General features: G+C 39.2%; 1 protein-coding gene across 1 annotated transcript in view; it reads right to left on the reverse strand.

Annotated features, from left to right (window-relative positions):
* wnk1b (WNK lysine deficient protein kinase 1b) overlaps positions 1-17,282 on the reverse strand; it is an 85,424-nt gene that overhangs the window by 22,768 nt on the left and 45,374 nt on the right. The window contains exons 4-13 of the mRNA XM_034863815.1: positions 16,465-16,685; positions 15,333-15,490; positions 11,403-11,491; positions 10,592-10,731; positions 10,219-10,298; positions 9,740-9,988; positions 9,429-9,498; positions 8,534-8,727; positions 5,842-6,147; positions 2,509-3,924 (exon numbers count right to left, since the gene is read on the reverse strand). Of these exons, the coding sequence (XP_034719706.1) occupies positions 2,509-3,924; positions 5,842-6,147; positions 8,534-8,727; positions 9,429-9,498; positions 9,740-9,988; positions 10,219-10,298; positions 10,592-10,731; positions 11,403-11,491; positions 15,333-15,490; positions 16,465-16,685 (2,923 nt within the window). The remainder of the gene's footprint in view (positions 1-2,508; positions 3,925-5,841; positions 6,148-8,533; positions 8,728-9,428; positions 9,499-9,739; positions 9,989-10,218; positions 10,299-10,591; positions 10,732-11,402; positions 11,492-15,332; positions 15,491-16,464; positions 16,686-17,282) is intronic.

The following is a 17,282-nucleotide window of genomic DNA, read 5'->3' on the forward strand; positions in this document are numbered from 1 at the left end:
TTGGTAACAAGGAGAAAGAAAAACAAGAAATAATCAGAACATGTACAGTATGTACTGTAGCTTGTAGACCAGAAGCAGTACATGAGTGCAAACACAAGGTACTTCTGCTGTTCTCAAGTGATCAGCTTTAGTCTACATTTTTCTCTTGTGTAAGCACACATGCAACACATATGTTCATTCATCTATAAGGCCACAGATATATGCACACCAATACCGACTGTATGCAAATACAGTGTGTAGTGTAGCATGTATAACAGTACAGGCACAGCACTGGGGTTACGCACAGTGTAAGTGCAGGGATTTTTGTATTTTTCACATGCAGGTCAGACTTTAAGTGATTGGTAGTAATAATAAGTCTATGAAGCACAGGGTAGAAGCTGGAATACTGACACCAAACACTGCTGTTTTTCCTAAAACATCCTAACACAGGTATCACCTTTGGATCTATTGCATGATGGAACAAGGTATGATCAAATATCAGTCATGATTGTGGTGGGCAATTTTATGGTACCTCCAAATATTTGCTCATGTTAAGTAGCCACATGCCTGATAAAATTGTGTTCAGAAAGTTTCCACAATCAATAAAGAAATTCATTTCCAAGTCAAATATATATTGGGAGTTAAGGTAACACTGTATCAAACCCCATTTTTGTTGTATTATAAATATGTAGGGTTAAAATATTTTGAAAAGAGCCATTAAAAGAGATTCTGATTGGTTTAAAATGTTGGAGGTTTTTACTCTATTTTCAGTTGAGTTAAACTTAGGAATTATTGATGTTCAACCCTATTACATTCCTAGTAAGCATCAAGCCAAACAAAGCGTTATCTTTCTTTCCTGAGTCCTTTGAATAAGTCACAGGACTACAGGCCCGTTCTATTGACTATACCCTTAGAAGGCTGTACGCAACTTTCTACTTGTCACTAAGCCCACCCTCACAAAATGTGGTGGGAGCTTACGCAAGTATGTTGCATCAGACACACTGCTACCTACCTTTTCCTAACATCATAGGCAGTCACGTAAAGACAATAAAGAATTTCACAGCACAGATATCTAATAAAATAAAATGTATAGAAAAATAGAAAACATGAAACAAAAAAAACAAAGGTTATGACAGATTAAAGGAATGAGAAGAAAGGTCAGTGACCAGAAGTGAAAACAAACAAAGAAAGTGACACTGATAATATCAGCGTTCTAAGGGTTTAATATTTTGGATTGTGACTTTTGAACCTTGTGTAGGACGTTGATTTCCAGTCAAGACAGGAAATGACAACACAATATGCTAAAATAAAGAACTGACTTAAAGTTCAGATCTTTAGCAATTACAACACAAAACAACAGAAAGAATCTAAAATATACAAATGAAATGTCTATCTGCATGGTTACATTGCAAGGTTTGTCTGAGCCCCCTTGGTTTTGTTGTATGTTTCTGTGTGTTTGTCCATACAAATCAACAAAGTCTCATAGCTTTCACATACTTCAATTATTATTTTTAGATTCATATATGTCTAAAATATAAAGTTTTTAGATATCCAATGCTTATCATTCAAGGTTTTCAAGGTTGTCTGAGGACCAAAATGGACTTTGGATTTGTATGAAAAAAAATGTAAGTATACCATATGTACAGAATACTCCCACAAACACACATGTCTCATATACATTAATATATGAACATACAGACAAAATGTTACTTACTGACAATAAATCAATCAGATAAAAAAAATCAACACTAAAAGGAAGGGGGCTTAGACTGCTTATAATGCTTGTACACCAGAGTTGGTCTCAAAGGCTACCTTCTGTATGTTGCTTTTAAAATAAATACTGAGTTTGATTTGAAATCAAATGTTTCTGGTCTTTGTTGTACACAAATGTGCTCTGGGTTGTGCACTCTTCTATGAATTCTTACTTTAAGTAGTGCCGACTAAAGCTAAGACTTTTCTACAAATGATTTTTCTTTAAGCCAACATTATCAGGGAGCCAACAATGTAAGACATTTGGAAGGCAGACCAAGAGACTCTCTCTGTAGTGTTGATATGAATGGAGAGGATTAAAATCACAACCAAAGACTACATGATGACAGGTAAGCATCAGCTGGGGCTCCAGGGTTGGCGGGGTAAAAAACAACAGGGATTGGTTTGAGGGCCTCTGGGTCAAATTACTAATATGAATGAATTCAGCTGCTTTTCATAGAAGAATTCCCTTTACTTGATGGATAACACCACCACCATCTACTCTTAACAACATTTTTATAGTTACAGACCGGTACATGACGTTATGGGCACAAGATCATGAAAAATCAGGTCTATGACAATATATATATAAAATCTTAAAGATGTTTTCGCAGCAATTTGCAGTCAAACAAGAAAGATAAGGTACAGAATACCATAATATTGCAATTACAGTATTTCAACAGCTGGTTGCACATCTTTGCTAAAAAAAGCAACTTATGTAATTTCAACAAGTAATTGACCCAGGGGAGTATGGATGTTTTTAAGGTCTAAACTCAGTACCAGAGAGGGGATAGCAGCCTGCATGGACAGCAAAGATTCATGGTATGTCATATCGGGTTGGGCTGGTATCATCCCTCCATGCCGAGCCCAGGCATTCTGGATCAAAGACTCCAGCTGGGTTGAAGAGGCTCCACCAAGCTCAGTGGATGGAGTGGCAGGGAGGAAGCTCTGCCTAGAGGGTGGATGTCCCTGGGGATCTATGGGGAACACCCCTCCAGATAAATCGTAGAGTGCAGCGGAAGAAGAGTGAGGGATGGTCTGAGCAGCTGAGGAGTCAAAGGGAGGGAGGAGAGGTGGCGGAGGAGGTGACAGGAACTCTCCGGCGTCAGAAGAGGCCATAGAGTCACTATTAGGTTCTGGGCTTCTGTCTTTTGTGGCTACACCTATGTGGTGAAGTAGAAGACTTCCTGGAGGTAAGGGCAGCTCGGGACTGAGATATGCGTACAGCTCTTCAGTCACCGGCTGGAGACGGCTGTACGTGCCTGAACCACCTGAGCCAGTTCCAGTGTTGTCCTCTAGAGGGAGGTCCAAGGAGCTCCTTCGGGCCCGGTATAGTCTGGATGCCAGGAGGCTTGGGTCCCCAGCAGCAGCTGCAGCGGCTGCTGCTAAATGGAACTCAAAAGCACTTGTTGATGGTGTTCCTTCAGCCATTACTGGAGGCGCAGAAAGAGGGAAAGCGGAAGAGGAAGCATGCTGTGGTGGAGGATAGCATCCGTCAGATGATGAAGAAGAGCCCCCAGTTGGCACACTCATGGGTTGAGGGATTGGGCTGTGTGCACTCATTCTTTGCATGACGTGTGCGTGCAAGAACCCAGTTTGAGGTGCAGGGACAGGATCAAAACCTAAACCAGCAGCTGCAGCTGCAGCCTGCCTCTGCTGATGAAAACTGAAGTGGCCAAGCTGGTGTCCAGTTATTGGGTATCCTCCATATGCCATTGCTTCATAATGGTCCAATAAGGCAGCTTGATTTAGACTTAATCTCCTCACTGCTTCCTCATGCTCTGCTCTCAGGTCTTTGTAGCTGTACAAACTTGGGTCAGATTGTCCTGGGAGATGCAGCGCCTCCCCAACACCAAGTCTTTGAGCAGCTGCTGCAAAACTGGGATTTACCATGAAGATAGAAGGGGTCTCAACACCCTCCATCCCAGAAAATGGATGCAGGCTGCTCCCATAGCGGGTGTAGGCAGGCTGGAAGTGTCGGGTATGGGCCTCGAGAATGGACGTGCTCTTGCGTCTCTGGGTGTTGTAGGCCTTTGGAGGCCCAGTGGGAGGAGGCGAGAAGGAAATGGGGCGCTCAGGGATGGAGGGGAAGAAAAGAGTTGGGGGGTCTGGGGGAGTTTGTAGGGAGATGCTCCCTCTTGCTCCTCCTCCTCTTGTGCTTCCTCCTCCACTGTAGGGGTGAGGCACTGAATGCTGCTGCGACAATGAGATACAATGGATTTAAGAATGAGAAACAGAATGATCGAAAGAACCACAGCAAAAGGCCCACATGGAATGGGAGTAATAATGTATTAAAGAACGTTATTTCAAAGCAACACCAAGAGAAAAAGAGAGACGTATATTCTCTCTCCACACTAGAAACAAAATGACATGGTTAAGATAGGACAGAATATATCTAACAGCTTTACATTGGAGTGATGAGATGGAGTGAACAGGTAAGGTTACAACAAAAAGCTGCAGTAAAACAACAGACAGGCCAAGTTGCAGAGTGGTACAGCACAAAGAAAAGCAGAAAACAAAGACAAGACAGTAAAAGTAGGAGAATCTGTAAGAGCTCACAGGTGGATATGCAGTGGGGCAGTATATAGTTTAATACAAAGAGTAGAAACGCCAAATGCTTGTCTTCTAATATCCTGAGGCATCTGCACTCAGGAAAACTGTCCTTTATCACAGAGCTTCTACATTTATCTTCTAACTAGAGATAGACAAAAATGTACATGATCAATTCAAGACGTTGGTTTACATCACTTTGACGTAGTATATACAGTAGAGATAACGTAAATCTTATGACAATATCCTAATGAGGAGTTGGATGCAGCCTGAAATACTTTGTGTTCAGGCATTATAACTATCTAGACAGGCTTGACGTTTAGCATGTCTTCACTTGTAAAGTAAAAGCACTGAAAACAGTGCAGCCTGGTGGCATAAGAGCAATTGCTTCATTGCCTCATGAGACACAATTTTAGTTGCATCTCATTCGCCATCTCTCTCCGCCCTCACTATCATATATCTAATATGGGCACACAATGCCCCAAAAAAACTCCTTAATTGAGCTTCTGTAACTCTAAATCAAAAAGCCATGTCATTCATTCTCAATTAACCTGGATTAATTGGATACAGCAACTTTCTAATGCCAACAATTTGCACGTAGAATGACCTCTTTAATAATGTGAGCTGTCAAATGAACAGTTTTCCTGTTGCCGGATGAACATGATATTAGACATTTTAATCACAGAATGAAGATAAAGATAAAGCCAGTCACTCTGTATTCAATATGAACACAAGGTGGTCTAACAGAGGGCAGAAAAAAAGAGTGAAAGAGAGACGATTGTGTAGAATGACAGACTCACAGCAGTGTCTGAAAGTAAACTAAGTTTGATCACTGAGGTCATACTTATCTACTTACTCAAGATAAAGGTGCCACTTAAAATGCCTTCAATTAAGAACATACTGTAGATGTAGCATTTTACTAACTTAATGTTACCAAAGTACAGTATTGCTCAGGCCACACAATTTAAACATCTTTGCTCCATAGTAAGCTCAACTTGCAGATTTTATCAACATGTTAAAGACAGATACTTCTTTACTAAATATCCATATTCAGTAGAGGAGGCTGAGAAGTCTGCGGTAATACTATACGCTAAGCGCTATACAAATTCAATTTATTATTATTATTATTATTACTAAACAAGTTTAAGACTTTTTTTTTCAAGTGTGCATTTTATCTTGCATTTTCTATGAAGTAACAAATAAATTACAATTTATGATTCCAAGTAGTTGATTACCTCTTTCTCAGGCTAGTTGTACAAAGCTGTGGCAAAAAACTGCATGAAAAATGCAAGCTGTTTTATTAACAATGCTTTCATTCAGTGTGTAACCCAGCAGTTCGAACAAATTACTGGTATTTGTATAGTACATTGGCTTTGTCACAGATTTCCATATACAATGGCACTGGGCACTCTTCTGTAAATTTAAAACAACAAACATGTATTAGTTGTTTTATCTACTTTCAGACACCAGTGTGGCCCATGTCCATAATCATTCTCTCTCTCTCCCGTTCTTTCTGGATGTCACCACCACTGTTGTCTCTGGGGCTTAAGACTGTGAACCTACAGGGGTAGAGAACAGGGCAGGTAGGCTGGCCCTCCGCTGCCTGGCACTGGGTAGAGAGGAGGCAGAGTGAAGGGGTAGGACCGTCTCCAGGGCCTTGGAGAGGCGCCCAGCAAATGCGTCCCGCTCAGCTGCGAGAGGCATACATGGGGAGGTAGTGGTGTAGGAGGATGAAGAGGACAGGTCTGGAGGAGGGGTGGAGGGCTGCTTTGGAGGAATGGCCAGGGGTGAAGGAGCATGGGAAAAGGAGTAGGAGGAGGGGGGGACGCAAATAGACATGCTACGACTTCGAGGACGGCACAACGCAGGCTGTAGGCCGGGGAGGGGGGATAGAAGAGGGTGGAACCAACATGTAAAACAAACACAAAGAAATTAAAACACACAAAATGACTTAAATAAAGAAAACAGCAGTAAAATTAAAACACAACCAAAGGACACACATAGTAAAAAAGTGAAGTTAAGTCAAGAATGCACTGACAAGATCAATAATATGATGAAAAAGTTACCAAGTACATACTGATACTAAGATCTGAAAAAGAAATACTTTCCGTAAATAAAACTTAAAACGTAAACTTCTTGAAGTATTATTAAATAATCAATTAAAGAGAAAAACTAAATCTGTAAGGGGAAGATCATTGCATGAATTACTTTGGAGCGGTAACCACTTCACAATAAATTTGTAGCAAAACCTTTACATGTCCTATATCATACTGGTAAGAAAGAATAACAACAGAAAGAGCACAATAGCACAAATAAATTACAACAACAGCAAAAAATATGAATAAATGTAATAACATAAAATTAAATAAAACAATGACAAAAGAAACTGAAAAGAATTAAATAAAATAAAAAAACATTCTATGGTAAATAAAAGGAGAAAAAAATGGTTATTTAAGATATTCAATTAAGTAGTTATTAAATTAGACAAACCAGGTTGTCAGTAGGTCATTTACAATGAAGTTACAGATGATGAGGAAATAAGCCTTTGGAGAAATCTCCCAAACCATCATTAAATTATTCAATTAATCATCTACAAACTGAATGATCATCCAGTTGAACAACATCCGGCACTATAGGTGCTGGTAAACTGGAACTCCGACAAGAACATTTGTAGCTAAAAGGTTACTACATGGAAAAGTCTAGGGTGGGAAATTACATAAGAAATACTCGCGTTCTCATTAGTAAGTACTTATTAAGGCACCCTTGAGCAAGGAATTTGACTCATCTGCTGCTAAAAGCTCAACAATTGATGAGTATAGTTAAAACAAACATCCCCTGAGTGAGTGAAGAAAGCTAAAATAAAGAGAGAACTGTGCTTAACATTGTGCGGATATTCAATACATCGGTATTCAATAAGAGTAAATAGACAGGAAAATAAACAAACTTCTAATTTCTAAAGAACAATTACTTTAAGCAATTGTACTAGACTTCTTTAGGTCAACTGCTAGGGAGAATTGCACTTGACATTTTTAATGACATGTAGCTCTTAGTCGTATGTAAGTTTAAATATACTTATTGTAAGTCCCTTAAGAGATGTGCCAGATAAATGTCATGTATTGTAAGTTAAACAATGACGTGTGTTGAGTTTCATCTTCAAATATATCTCTAAAATGTGCATTTTCAAAAAACAGTTTCAGAAAATGGCATATGACAAATTTCTTTCTTTCTTTCTTTCTTTCTTTCTTTCTTTCTTTCTTTGAATAAAGTAAACATCTAGAAAACGCTGAGCCTACCGCGTGGATAATTACATCATTCTGCCGATACCTGATAAAATATATACAACACACTTAATTAAAAAAACTACAATATTCTAGAAATAGGAAATGTAACATTTAAGGAGCAAAAAAATGCATAAAAAACTGGAAGTGCCATGGTTTACTATGTTGGCATTTTATCACAATTAATTGTCATTCTTTCTTATATTCTGTGAATATGATGCTTCAGCATGAGCAAAGTGAAAAACGTGGGGGTTGATGTGTTTCAAAGTCCTAGTTCCAAGACCAACTACTAATATATGAATCAAGTTTTAAAATATGAAAACAAAGAAATACACAACATAACAAAAAGAATGAATAAACAGCAGATGCAGCAACAGAACAAGGAGGATTGAAACTGGCTGAAAAAAATGTCAGGACTGAGGGAAAGAGGGATGCATGAAAACGAGTAGACTAAAGAGAGTAACCTGCAGACGTCTACAATGAAATACAAAAGAAAATGAATGGTTAGCTGGCATAGTATGAAAGTAAGTGGTTCACTGACTACTTAGCTGACTAACAAACTGAATAAATATCAGAATGTGTTATTAACTGACTAAGAGTCTTAAATATTGGCTGACAGAATGTGTTGCTTTCTCTCTGTAAGTTAAAGCCTCGATAGGCAATCAAAGAAGTCAAATTTCTTCTAGTACTCCTCTTCTTCAGGTCAGAGGTGAACATCTTGCAATAAAAACCCATCATGTGTATTTAGTTTCACAAACAACCGCAATTTCCAGCCTACTAACGAACACTGCAAACTTGAATCCTACTCACTCCCACTCCAAAACACAATGCAGTGCTCACTTCAAACTGACAAGAAATGTTCAGCACAGCTGTGAATTGTGCATAGCACCACTCACAGGTGTGTTAAGCATGATGTCATAAGTGCAAGTGGATCCTACACATGCGTTATGTCTAATTTGGATGAAATCGCCACTCACCATTGGCTGCGGCGGCGGGGCGTAGCCTGGGTGCTGCTGCAGGTTTGCAGAGGGGGTGGAGGGGTAGGGGGACTGGGGCTGGGAAGAGGGGTGGGAAGAAGGGGGGCAGCTGTACGACATGGCCATTTGACCCAGGTGAGCGGAGTCTAAGGAGAAAACTGAGGAACCCTGGCCGCTGTCCAGACCTCCTTCAGCTGAGATAGAGAGACAGAAAGAGATGTGTTAAGACATCACGAAGGTCACCTCCCCCCCGTCTATCCTTATTCTAATACATCTCATTCTAATTAATTCCATCTTCATTTACATATTTAAACAGAAGCTCACAATCAAATAATTGTAAACAAAATCAACATGGGAATAATCTGTATATCTCTGCAGGAATTTTGCACTGCATTTATAGTACTTGTTCTGCTGGGTTCATAAATAAAATGTATCGGGCACAATGGAGTTCAAGTTGTTTATAAAGGGAACAACGACATATGACCAACTTCAGTGGTATACAATTCAAAGGAAAGAAGAATCAATAGTCAGTGCCAGTGTGTTTTCACCTTACAATAGGATGACTGTCAATTGTGTGCCACACTTGAAAATTAATTCATCAATGGCTACTCCTTAAATACAGAAAGACATTGACAATATGATACTATATATTATATACTATGATACATGAGTTTGTTTTTTTGTAGATATATGCAGTCATTTGTCACATGTCTTTAGAGATGGATGCGCTGGAAGTTGTGACCATCATGTCTCAAAGTAATCTTCAATCATACCTCACAGATGCTTTAATGAATCATATATATGAATACCCAGGAAATAATCTAAGATCTGTGCAGAATGTGAGGATGACGAGCGCTACAACATTGACTCAAATCTTCTTCAAAGTTTGTCTTACATGTGTGTGAGATGCCGGCCTGCTGATAGTGAAGCTGCTGTTGCTCCATTTCCATCTCCTCTGCCTCTGCCTGCAGACGGACAAACATAAGCTCTGGTAAAGTCCAGGTGGTCCACATACAAATACAAAATTCTGCAACTGAAAGAAGACCATGTGGACTCTGACTGCCAGGTGGAAATGGCACTGAATATACAGTACACGGCAATACCAACAAAGGTAACCATGATACTAACAAACTGATTTACCAAAAACAACAACTTTTTGGTCTTGCAAACATTAACCTATGCTAGCTACCCTACTGTTAAACAAACCTGTGTGTGTGAATGCTTGAGTGCCTCTTGTTGCTGCTGTTGTTGCTGTTGTTGTTGTTGTTGTTGTTGTTGCTGCTGCTGTTGCTGCTGCTGCTGCTGTAGCTGTTGTTCAGTCTCCAATTTTCTCTTCTTCTGTTCTTCTCGTACATGCTGCCTCTGTTCCCTCTTCCGCTGGATCAGAGACACGCGGTCCTTGATAGCCTTGGCCATGGTCTTATGGTCACCCTCAGCAACGTAACCAGACTCAACCTGGGGAGTTAGGTGAAGTCACAGAGTTACTCTTTTTAACAAACCACTTCTAACCCCTCGATTTGTAACATTATAAACCATACCTTACCATCTCTGTTTACCATAAAGTTCTTTCAATCCAATATGTTTTCCTTCTGTCAATTCTTTTCTTGCCTAAAACCCTCCCTTCCTCCCACTACTTGTACCATCTGTCTATGCATTCATCAGTTCCTCCCCTGCATTGTACATACCATTTCCTGGGCCACATCTTCAGGGACGTCCTTGTTTAGGTCAAAGGAGAACTCAATTGCTTCGTTGTCTTTGTATTTGCCTGTAAACAAGTTCACAAATGGTGGGTCAGGCAGCTGCCTCTGTTTTCTTAGGCGTAATTCAAATCTTTGTTGTAAATACAATTTTATTGGTTCTTTACTAAAATAAGTGCTTTGATATTCAATAGCTAAATAGTGATTTTTGAGTGGCTAAGAAAAGCTGCTTATACTTTCTGGCAAGAGTATGTGTTTATTGGGCAAACACTTTAGGAATGAGAGAACATATTCCCATTGCAATTTCTTCCATTTAGAAAAGACTAGATTAAACTAGATGAAAAACACAAGTATTCCTTGCCTTTGAGCTTCTTGACGTCTTCTATTCTGAGCCAGAGTTTGATAGCAATCATTTCCTCATCATCCTCTTCTGCCAGTTCAACCCTGACCCCTGTGTCCTCCTGGAAGAATGCATGGTTCAACAGGATCTTTATGGCATACCTAGATGATCAAGAGAAACAAATAGGTATGTAAGAGAGGATTTACTTCTTGATACTTCTTGATATCAAAATGTTCAAGACCAGGATGCTTTGTGAGCTGGTCTCCATCTGGTAAGCTGACAAACATGGTATTCAATTTATCTGTCGGGAATCCCAACATGTTTACAACAGTCTTCCACATAAATTCCACATTGTGTTAAAAAATGAGGAATTACAGAGAACCAATCATATGACTTTTCTTTGCTAAAAGACCACGTTATTCAGACTGCGAAGACTTTGAACAAAATGAGTACAAGGGAGAAGTTTAGCTTAGAGAAGTTTAGCTTTGGTTTCGTTTGTTAAGCAGTAGACAGGAGGGACCGTTGATGTTTTGGCAGGCCCACAGCATGGGCAGAGAGGGAACAGAGGACTTCGGATTTCTGAGCAAGAAGCCGTGACTCAGAACAGGATTTAGAGAGAGGGAGATTTTGCAATCAAATATTACTGGGTATGGTGGTGATATTTGTGATCTATTCTGTTTTAATAAAGCAAGAGACTGAATGCAAATGCTGTCTATAAATCTCACACAGTTATGATAGAGAGTCAATGTAACATCCATAAATTCAAAAGTATTACAAAATATCAACAATAATGCCGTGTATCTCTTTAATAGTCTCTGGGATTGTGACTCACCTTTCATCCTTGTTTGTTCTGATGCAGCCATCGATAATTTCCTTCACCTCAGGAATGGCTACCTTGTCAAAACTGCCAGGCTTCACTCCCTGCACACACACAAAAAGAAAAGCAGTGAAGACAAGGAACCTTTTACAGAAAGACATATGTCGAACACACAGACACACACACACACACACACACACACACACACATCAATTCAATGCATTTTGAAAAAGACGGACAGGTTTAAGATTTGTCAGATAAATTGTAGGTAACTTACCGAAGAAGTACTGACAATGAGACAAGTAGATTAGAGATCTGTTTAACTGACAAATGTCAGAAGCAGTTTTTAGTCTAAACTAGTTTGCTAACTGCTTGTCACACTGACCACCTACTTCTGCTGTTGTCCTCCAACTCTGTCTTCCCTTTCTTACTTCTTCCCTACTTTCTTTGCCCGTTTCTCTTCTGCAACTCCCCCCAGTTCACCATTACACATCTCCTCTTTCTCTCACACACACACACACACACACACACACACACACAATTCCTGGCCAAAAACAAAGTTGGGACTGATGGAGGAAGTAATGGTATTAAGTCTGACAGAAGAAAGGGTAATGGAGAGAGAGATACAGAGAATGCCAGATTTCAGTTAACAAGGTTGATTTGAGGGCAGGAATGTTCCAGAAGGAGAAAAACCATGAAGTACGTCAACAACATTCTATGTCAAAGTATTAGAAGTATATCCGTTGTTCAAAATGGGAAATGGGTGCACATTATGATACTGAGCAAATTTCAAGAATGAAATATTGATGTGAAACAAGATTATGTACTTATGGTATCATTGAGATGTATTTTCCCATTTTTTGCAAATGAAAGGACATGTGTTTCTGACCTTTTTGACTAGTGACCGCTTATAAGGAAGCAATGTCTACTTGTGACCAGTATTCACATGTCAATAAGTTATGACCTGGACAAAAAAAGTGTGTTTTCCCCCAGGTATTTATTCTAAAAAAACAGTAATATTTTGGAGACCTAGAGAGTTTTTAAAAAATCCAGTAATTCCAAAAAGAATCTTAATTTTGTAAAAATGTAATAACAAACATAAACTGTATATATATTTTTTCCTTTTAATTATCTCATGACTCCTCGGATTCTTTTTTCTACACCTCAAAGAGACTCAACCACCAACTGACCGATCAAGCTGAAATTTCAAACTGCAATACAGCAGGTGACCATGTGAGAGCCTGATACCGGTACAGAGTTGACCAAGATGAAAAGAAAATATTAGGGCAATTGCTAGATATGCTACAATAGACACAAAATATTTTTAAATTCACGGACAAACTTTCTTAAAAAAAATGTAATTAAAAGGGCAAATTGTGTTAGTGACCTGTCAGAGTAACTTAATATGCTTAATAACGCATCTACAATAAAGTGCCTGTAAAAAGAGGCAGTAAGCCTAATTTTCGTCATATGATCCAATGTACATCATAACACAATGGAGTTTGTGTGAGGTTGAGAAGTATATTTAAAGCTATATCGCGTTGTTTCTGTTGCCCCCTGAGGAGAAGTAATGAGAACACTGTCGGTGCGTCCACATAAAGTGTCCACAAGCTTTCCGTGACCGCGAACCACCCACACCCCTCGTCCACGCACTTGCTTGGCGCAAATGAGGACAAAAAAAATTTAAAAAACATAATGGACTCCGCAGTTAAATATCTTCACTTGAGCTTCTGCGTGCAAAAGTCACCGAACGCCACAATCTTCTGAACATATAGCCAGACTAAGATATACAAAAAGAGTTTTTGGAGCCGCTAGTCCTAATTAGCTTTGTAGTAACTCATTTGAAAATGGCTTAAATGTAACGGATGTTCATTAATATCAAAAAGTTACGCACTAAAGCTTTGAATTCACATTTACTGCTTTATTTATGAGAATTGGAGTTTAAACATATCAGGGCTTAACCTAGGTCTGTTTGTCTATCTTAGAAACAGAGGGTGGGAAGCTGTAAAGATGAATAGGCAGTGAAATTAAAGGAAGCAGATGACTGGGACACCCTGGGGTTATCACAAGGTTGCCTGCGTATGTGTGTTTGTGACAATGACAAATAAAAAGACATGAAGTTGGTTGTTTTGACTCAAAGTCAAGCTGACTGAATAAAATGATCTAAGAAGCATGATGTCCTCTGGCTTTCAATACATGAGATTACTGCTATTAAATCTTAACTAACACACCCACACAAACAGAGAGGCAGAGGTCAGCACAATAAACAAATATGTTGATCAAATTTGGGGTGTAATTTCATTTTGTGTCAGTGAGATGAGGTAACAGAAACAGGGAGGAAAAGAATAGGGCGGCAAGAGGGCTAGGCGGCCATATGTATTGAAATATACTGTTGGAATTTATTCTGCTCATGGAGCTTCTTAAATCAAATTTAGAGATTCAGAGAAATGACAGATGACAGAAAGACAGAGGACGGTTCTTTTCTCTCCCAGCAATGATTAGAGACTTAATCCAAATCCCTTAATATGAATTAACCGAAAGGATTTGATAAATTCCATAACTGAACATGTGAACTGAAACTAAATATATATTACAGCATGATATAATGAGACATTTCTGAAAAAGTAACATTTGTCAAAACAAATCACAAGTGCTCTTGCAGCCTTTCTCTGGCTATGATTAGTGTATTTAAAAAAAAAAAATGTTTGGGTATAAACATTAAAGGGAAGTGCTGCCAGTGTGTTTAAAGTTACAATTCAATTTTAATGTTGTTGTGTTACCCGAATTAAGAGAAGCACTTGTTTAACTGAGGTGGATGTTTCACTCATCCATAAGCTCTAAACAGCAACGCATTTCCGTAGTATTACTAGCCAAATATTTAGGGATAATGGCAGTAATCCTTTCTTAGTTTGAACAAAAATATGTAATTAAGTAAGTAAAAACATGATGTTACGACAACACAAGAATCATTTTATGTTTCCATTAAAGCTGAAATGAAAGATATGAAAAGACAGATAGATGCAGCGAGATAAGGGAGGCACTAGAGGAGGATAGAGAGAGAGATTAAAAGAAAGAGATTCTAGTAAATTCTTCTGGTCCATTAACCATCACTGTCAGCCTCCACAAAGCTGATCTCAGTCCTGTTAGGAGAGGAGGGAGACAGCTCTCATCTGCTTGTGTGTGCGTGTGCGTGTGCGTGTGCGTGTGTGTCTGTGTGTGTGTGTTTGCTGGGGTAATGACCACAGCAGCAAACCACTTAAAATATTGCATCTGTTGTCTGCCCCGTCTGAGTTTTGGTCTCTGTCTCATTTTTTGTCAGTGTCTCGAGCCAACTGTCATTTACATTTTTAGCGGTCAATGCTTTAGTTTTATATTCACATTTTGTTTTCATTCCGACATGTCTCATATTTCTCTGCATTTATTTTCAATTTTCTCCCAGAGAAACCTCGGAGAAGCTCCAGGGTTATAGTGCCTTGCTCAAAGACAACACAACAACATTCTTTGAGGGTTTTTAAGGTCTTTGATTTGTTTTGACCTATCTATATTTAACATGGCTTGGTATTGCTCTCTAGTGGTGGAGAAAAACATGCAGCAAACAAGTCTTCCCAAAGTGCTCCTGTTTTCCCTTTTGCAGGAGAGAGTAAGGGAGAGAGGCGGGGAGGGAGAGAAAATAAACAAGAGGGACTAATCACCGCAAAAACACAATCATGTGACTGGATCTCCTGCAGCTCATGCTAAACTTATTAATGCAGTCCGTAAACAAAAATGGGGGGAGTAATAGAGAGAGAGACGCAGAGAGGAGGGTTGAGATTAGAGACAAAAAAGACAAACGAGGCTGTTTGATGCAACACATGAATGTTACATGGTGATTCTGCAGTCATTCCCAGCAGAGGCATTGAAAAGAAACCTTACTGTACCCTTACTGTACAGGATATGCAGACTTACACTAGTAACCCGCCTGTAGATCTGGGCTGCGTTTTGACATTCAGAGTAAGGGTACTCTGAGGTAGCCATCTCCAGCATACACATCCCAAAGGCGTAGACGTCTACTAATTCATCATATTTCTCCTCATACATCTCTGGGGCCATAAACTCTGGTGTTCCTGATGAAAAGGAGAGAAAAAAAAAACAATGAACTCTCAAAGTACTTTGTGATAGGAGTGATGTTAAAGTCAACATCTTAAATTCTTTATAATAAATATGTATCTGTACACTATGAGGTTTAAATAAGCGTCAGAGCTTTAAAAAAAACTGGCTCAGTCAGTTAAGTAACACATTAAAATGATCTATGGTGAGTTGAGGACTTAAATCGTAACAATTCCCTAAACATAGCTGTACATTTTAAATTACAACCTCACTTAGTGGTAACACATACTAGACTTGTCGTGTGTGTGCACAAGCAATACAATTCATATGTGTGTGTGTGTGTGTGTGTGTGTGTATGTGTCTGTTTGAGGATTTCTGCAAGTGTCCAAATACTTGAGGTCTGCCTAACTACTACAAAGAAGCTGTGAGATTTTTAAAGCATATAATTTTCACCTCAAGTTCATGAGAATTTGCACAATAATGTACCAGAGCGTGAATGTGTGTGATACCAGCAGGTCTGTGGTTAACTAACTGAATGGCAGCCAAGTAATATTTTGGAACACAGGAGACACTTTTGACTTGACTTGAGTGTGTATTTTGTGCAGCGTGAATTTTTGGTGTGTATCATGTCTCCAGACAGCTTAATCCTAGCTTAATAGCAGACTGACTGGTGTGTAGTTCACATTTCAAATACCAGCGGTTTGCTTTTAAAACATTTAGACAAAGTAAAGTGTATCTACAGTAGGCGTGTGTAGCAGTTCACAATGTGTCCGTGATTATACATGACAGCGTGTGTGAAGGTATGTACTGTATGTAAAGTAAAATTAGATTGAAATTGGATTGTTGAGGAAAATTCGCAAATTATGGTTGTTGTTTAACTTTCTCCCTCTTCACAGATCTAAATACAGCTTTATGTCTGACCACTGACAGGTGTGTGTGTGTGTGCGTGTGTGTGAGACACATGCAGTGGCCGTCGGATGCTTTATCCTACCTATGACACTCTTGGCAAAGGAGGCCCTTTTCAGCGTTGCTAAACCCAGGTCCCCTATTTTCACTGAGCCCGTGGGCCCCGTGATAAAGATGTTGTCGCATTTCAGGTCCCTGTGAATGATGGGCGGGGTTCTGGTGTGCAGGAAGTGGAGGCCTTTGAGGATCTGTCTGCACCACGAACGAAGAACCTTGATTTTCATCACCTTGAAACGCTTCAGGTAGCTGCAGGAAAAAGAAATCCCGCATAAGACGGCATGTCTTTAACAAAGCAAGATTAAATGTACAAAATAAACAGAGCGAAACAGGTTCAACCCAAGCACAGCTTCTCAACACAATACCTGCCGACTAGTTTCCTCTTTGAAGGCCACTCCGTAAAGAGAAGCTATGCATCCTATATCTCATCTAAAGCATCGTTTTGTTTAGGTTTAGGGGCACTCACTCTGAAGAGTTTTGAATGTATTCTATATATTTCATATCAGTGATGATCAAATTAATTATTTTATATTAATGCAGGACAATAAAAATAACACATGTAACTATTTCAAAGCAAAAAATGGAGAGGCAGACAATAGCCAGATAAGATGCACCAACGGAAACACTGATAATGCCTCAATTAAAAATGAAAGCTTACACAACCAAAAGGGATTACGGTCAGACTATTCCAACCTAAAAAGATACATAATAAATACTTACACAAACACAAATGTTACAACAAAAGACAAAAAAAAAAAAAAAAAGACTGTACGCATGCCAAATAACCACTGGAATACTGAGACAAACAGATTTAATCATATAACCACTTAAAAACAGACATCTATT

Source organism: Etheostoma cragini, chromosome 23 (genome assembly GCF_013103735.1).
Source record: "Etheostoma cragini isolate CJK2018 chromosome 23, CSU_Ecrag_1.0, whole genome shotgun sequence".
Lineage (NCBI taxonomy): Eukaryota > Metazoa > Chordata > Actinopteri > Perciformes > Percidae > Etheostoma > Etheostoma cragini.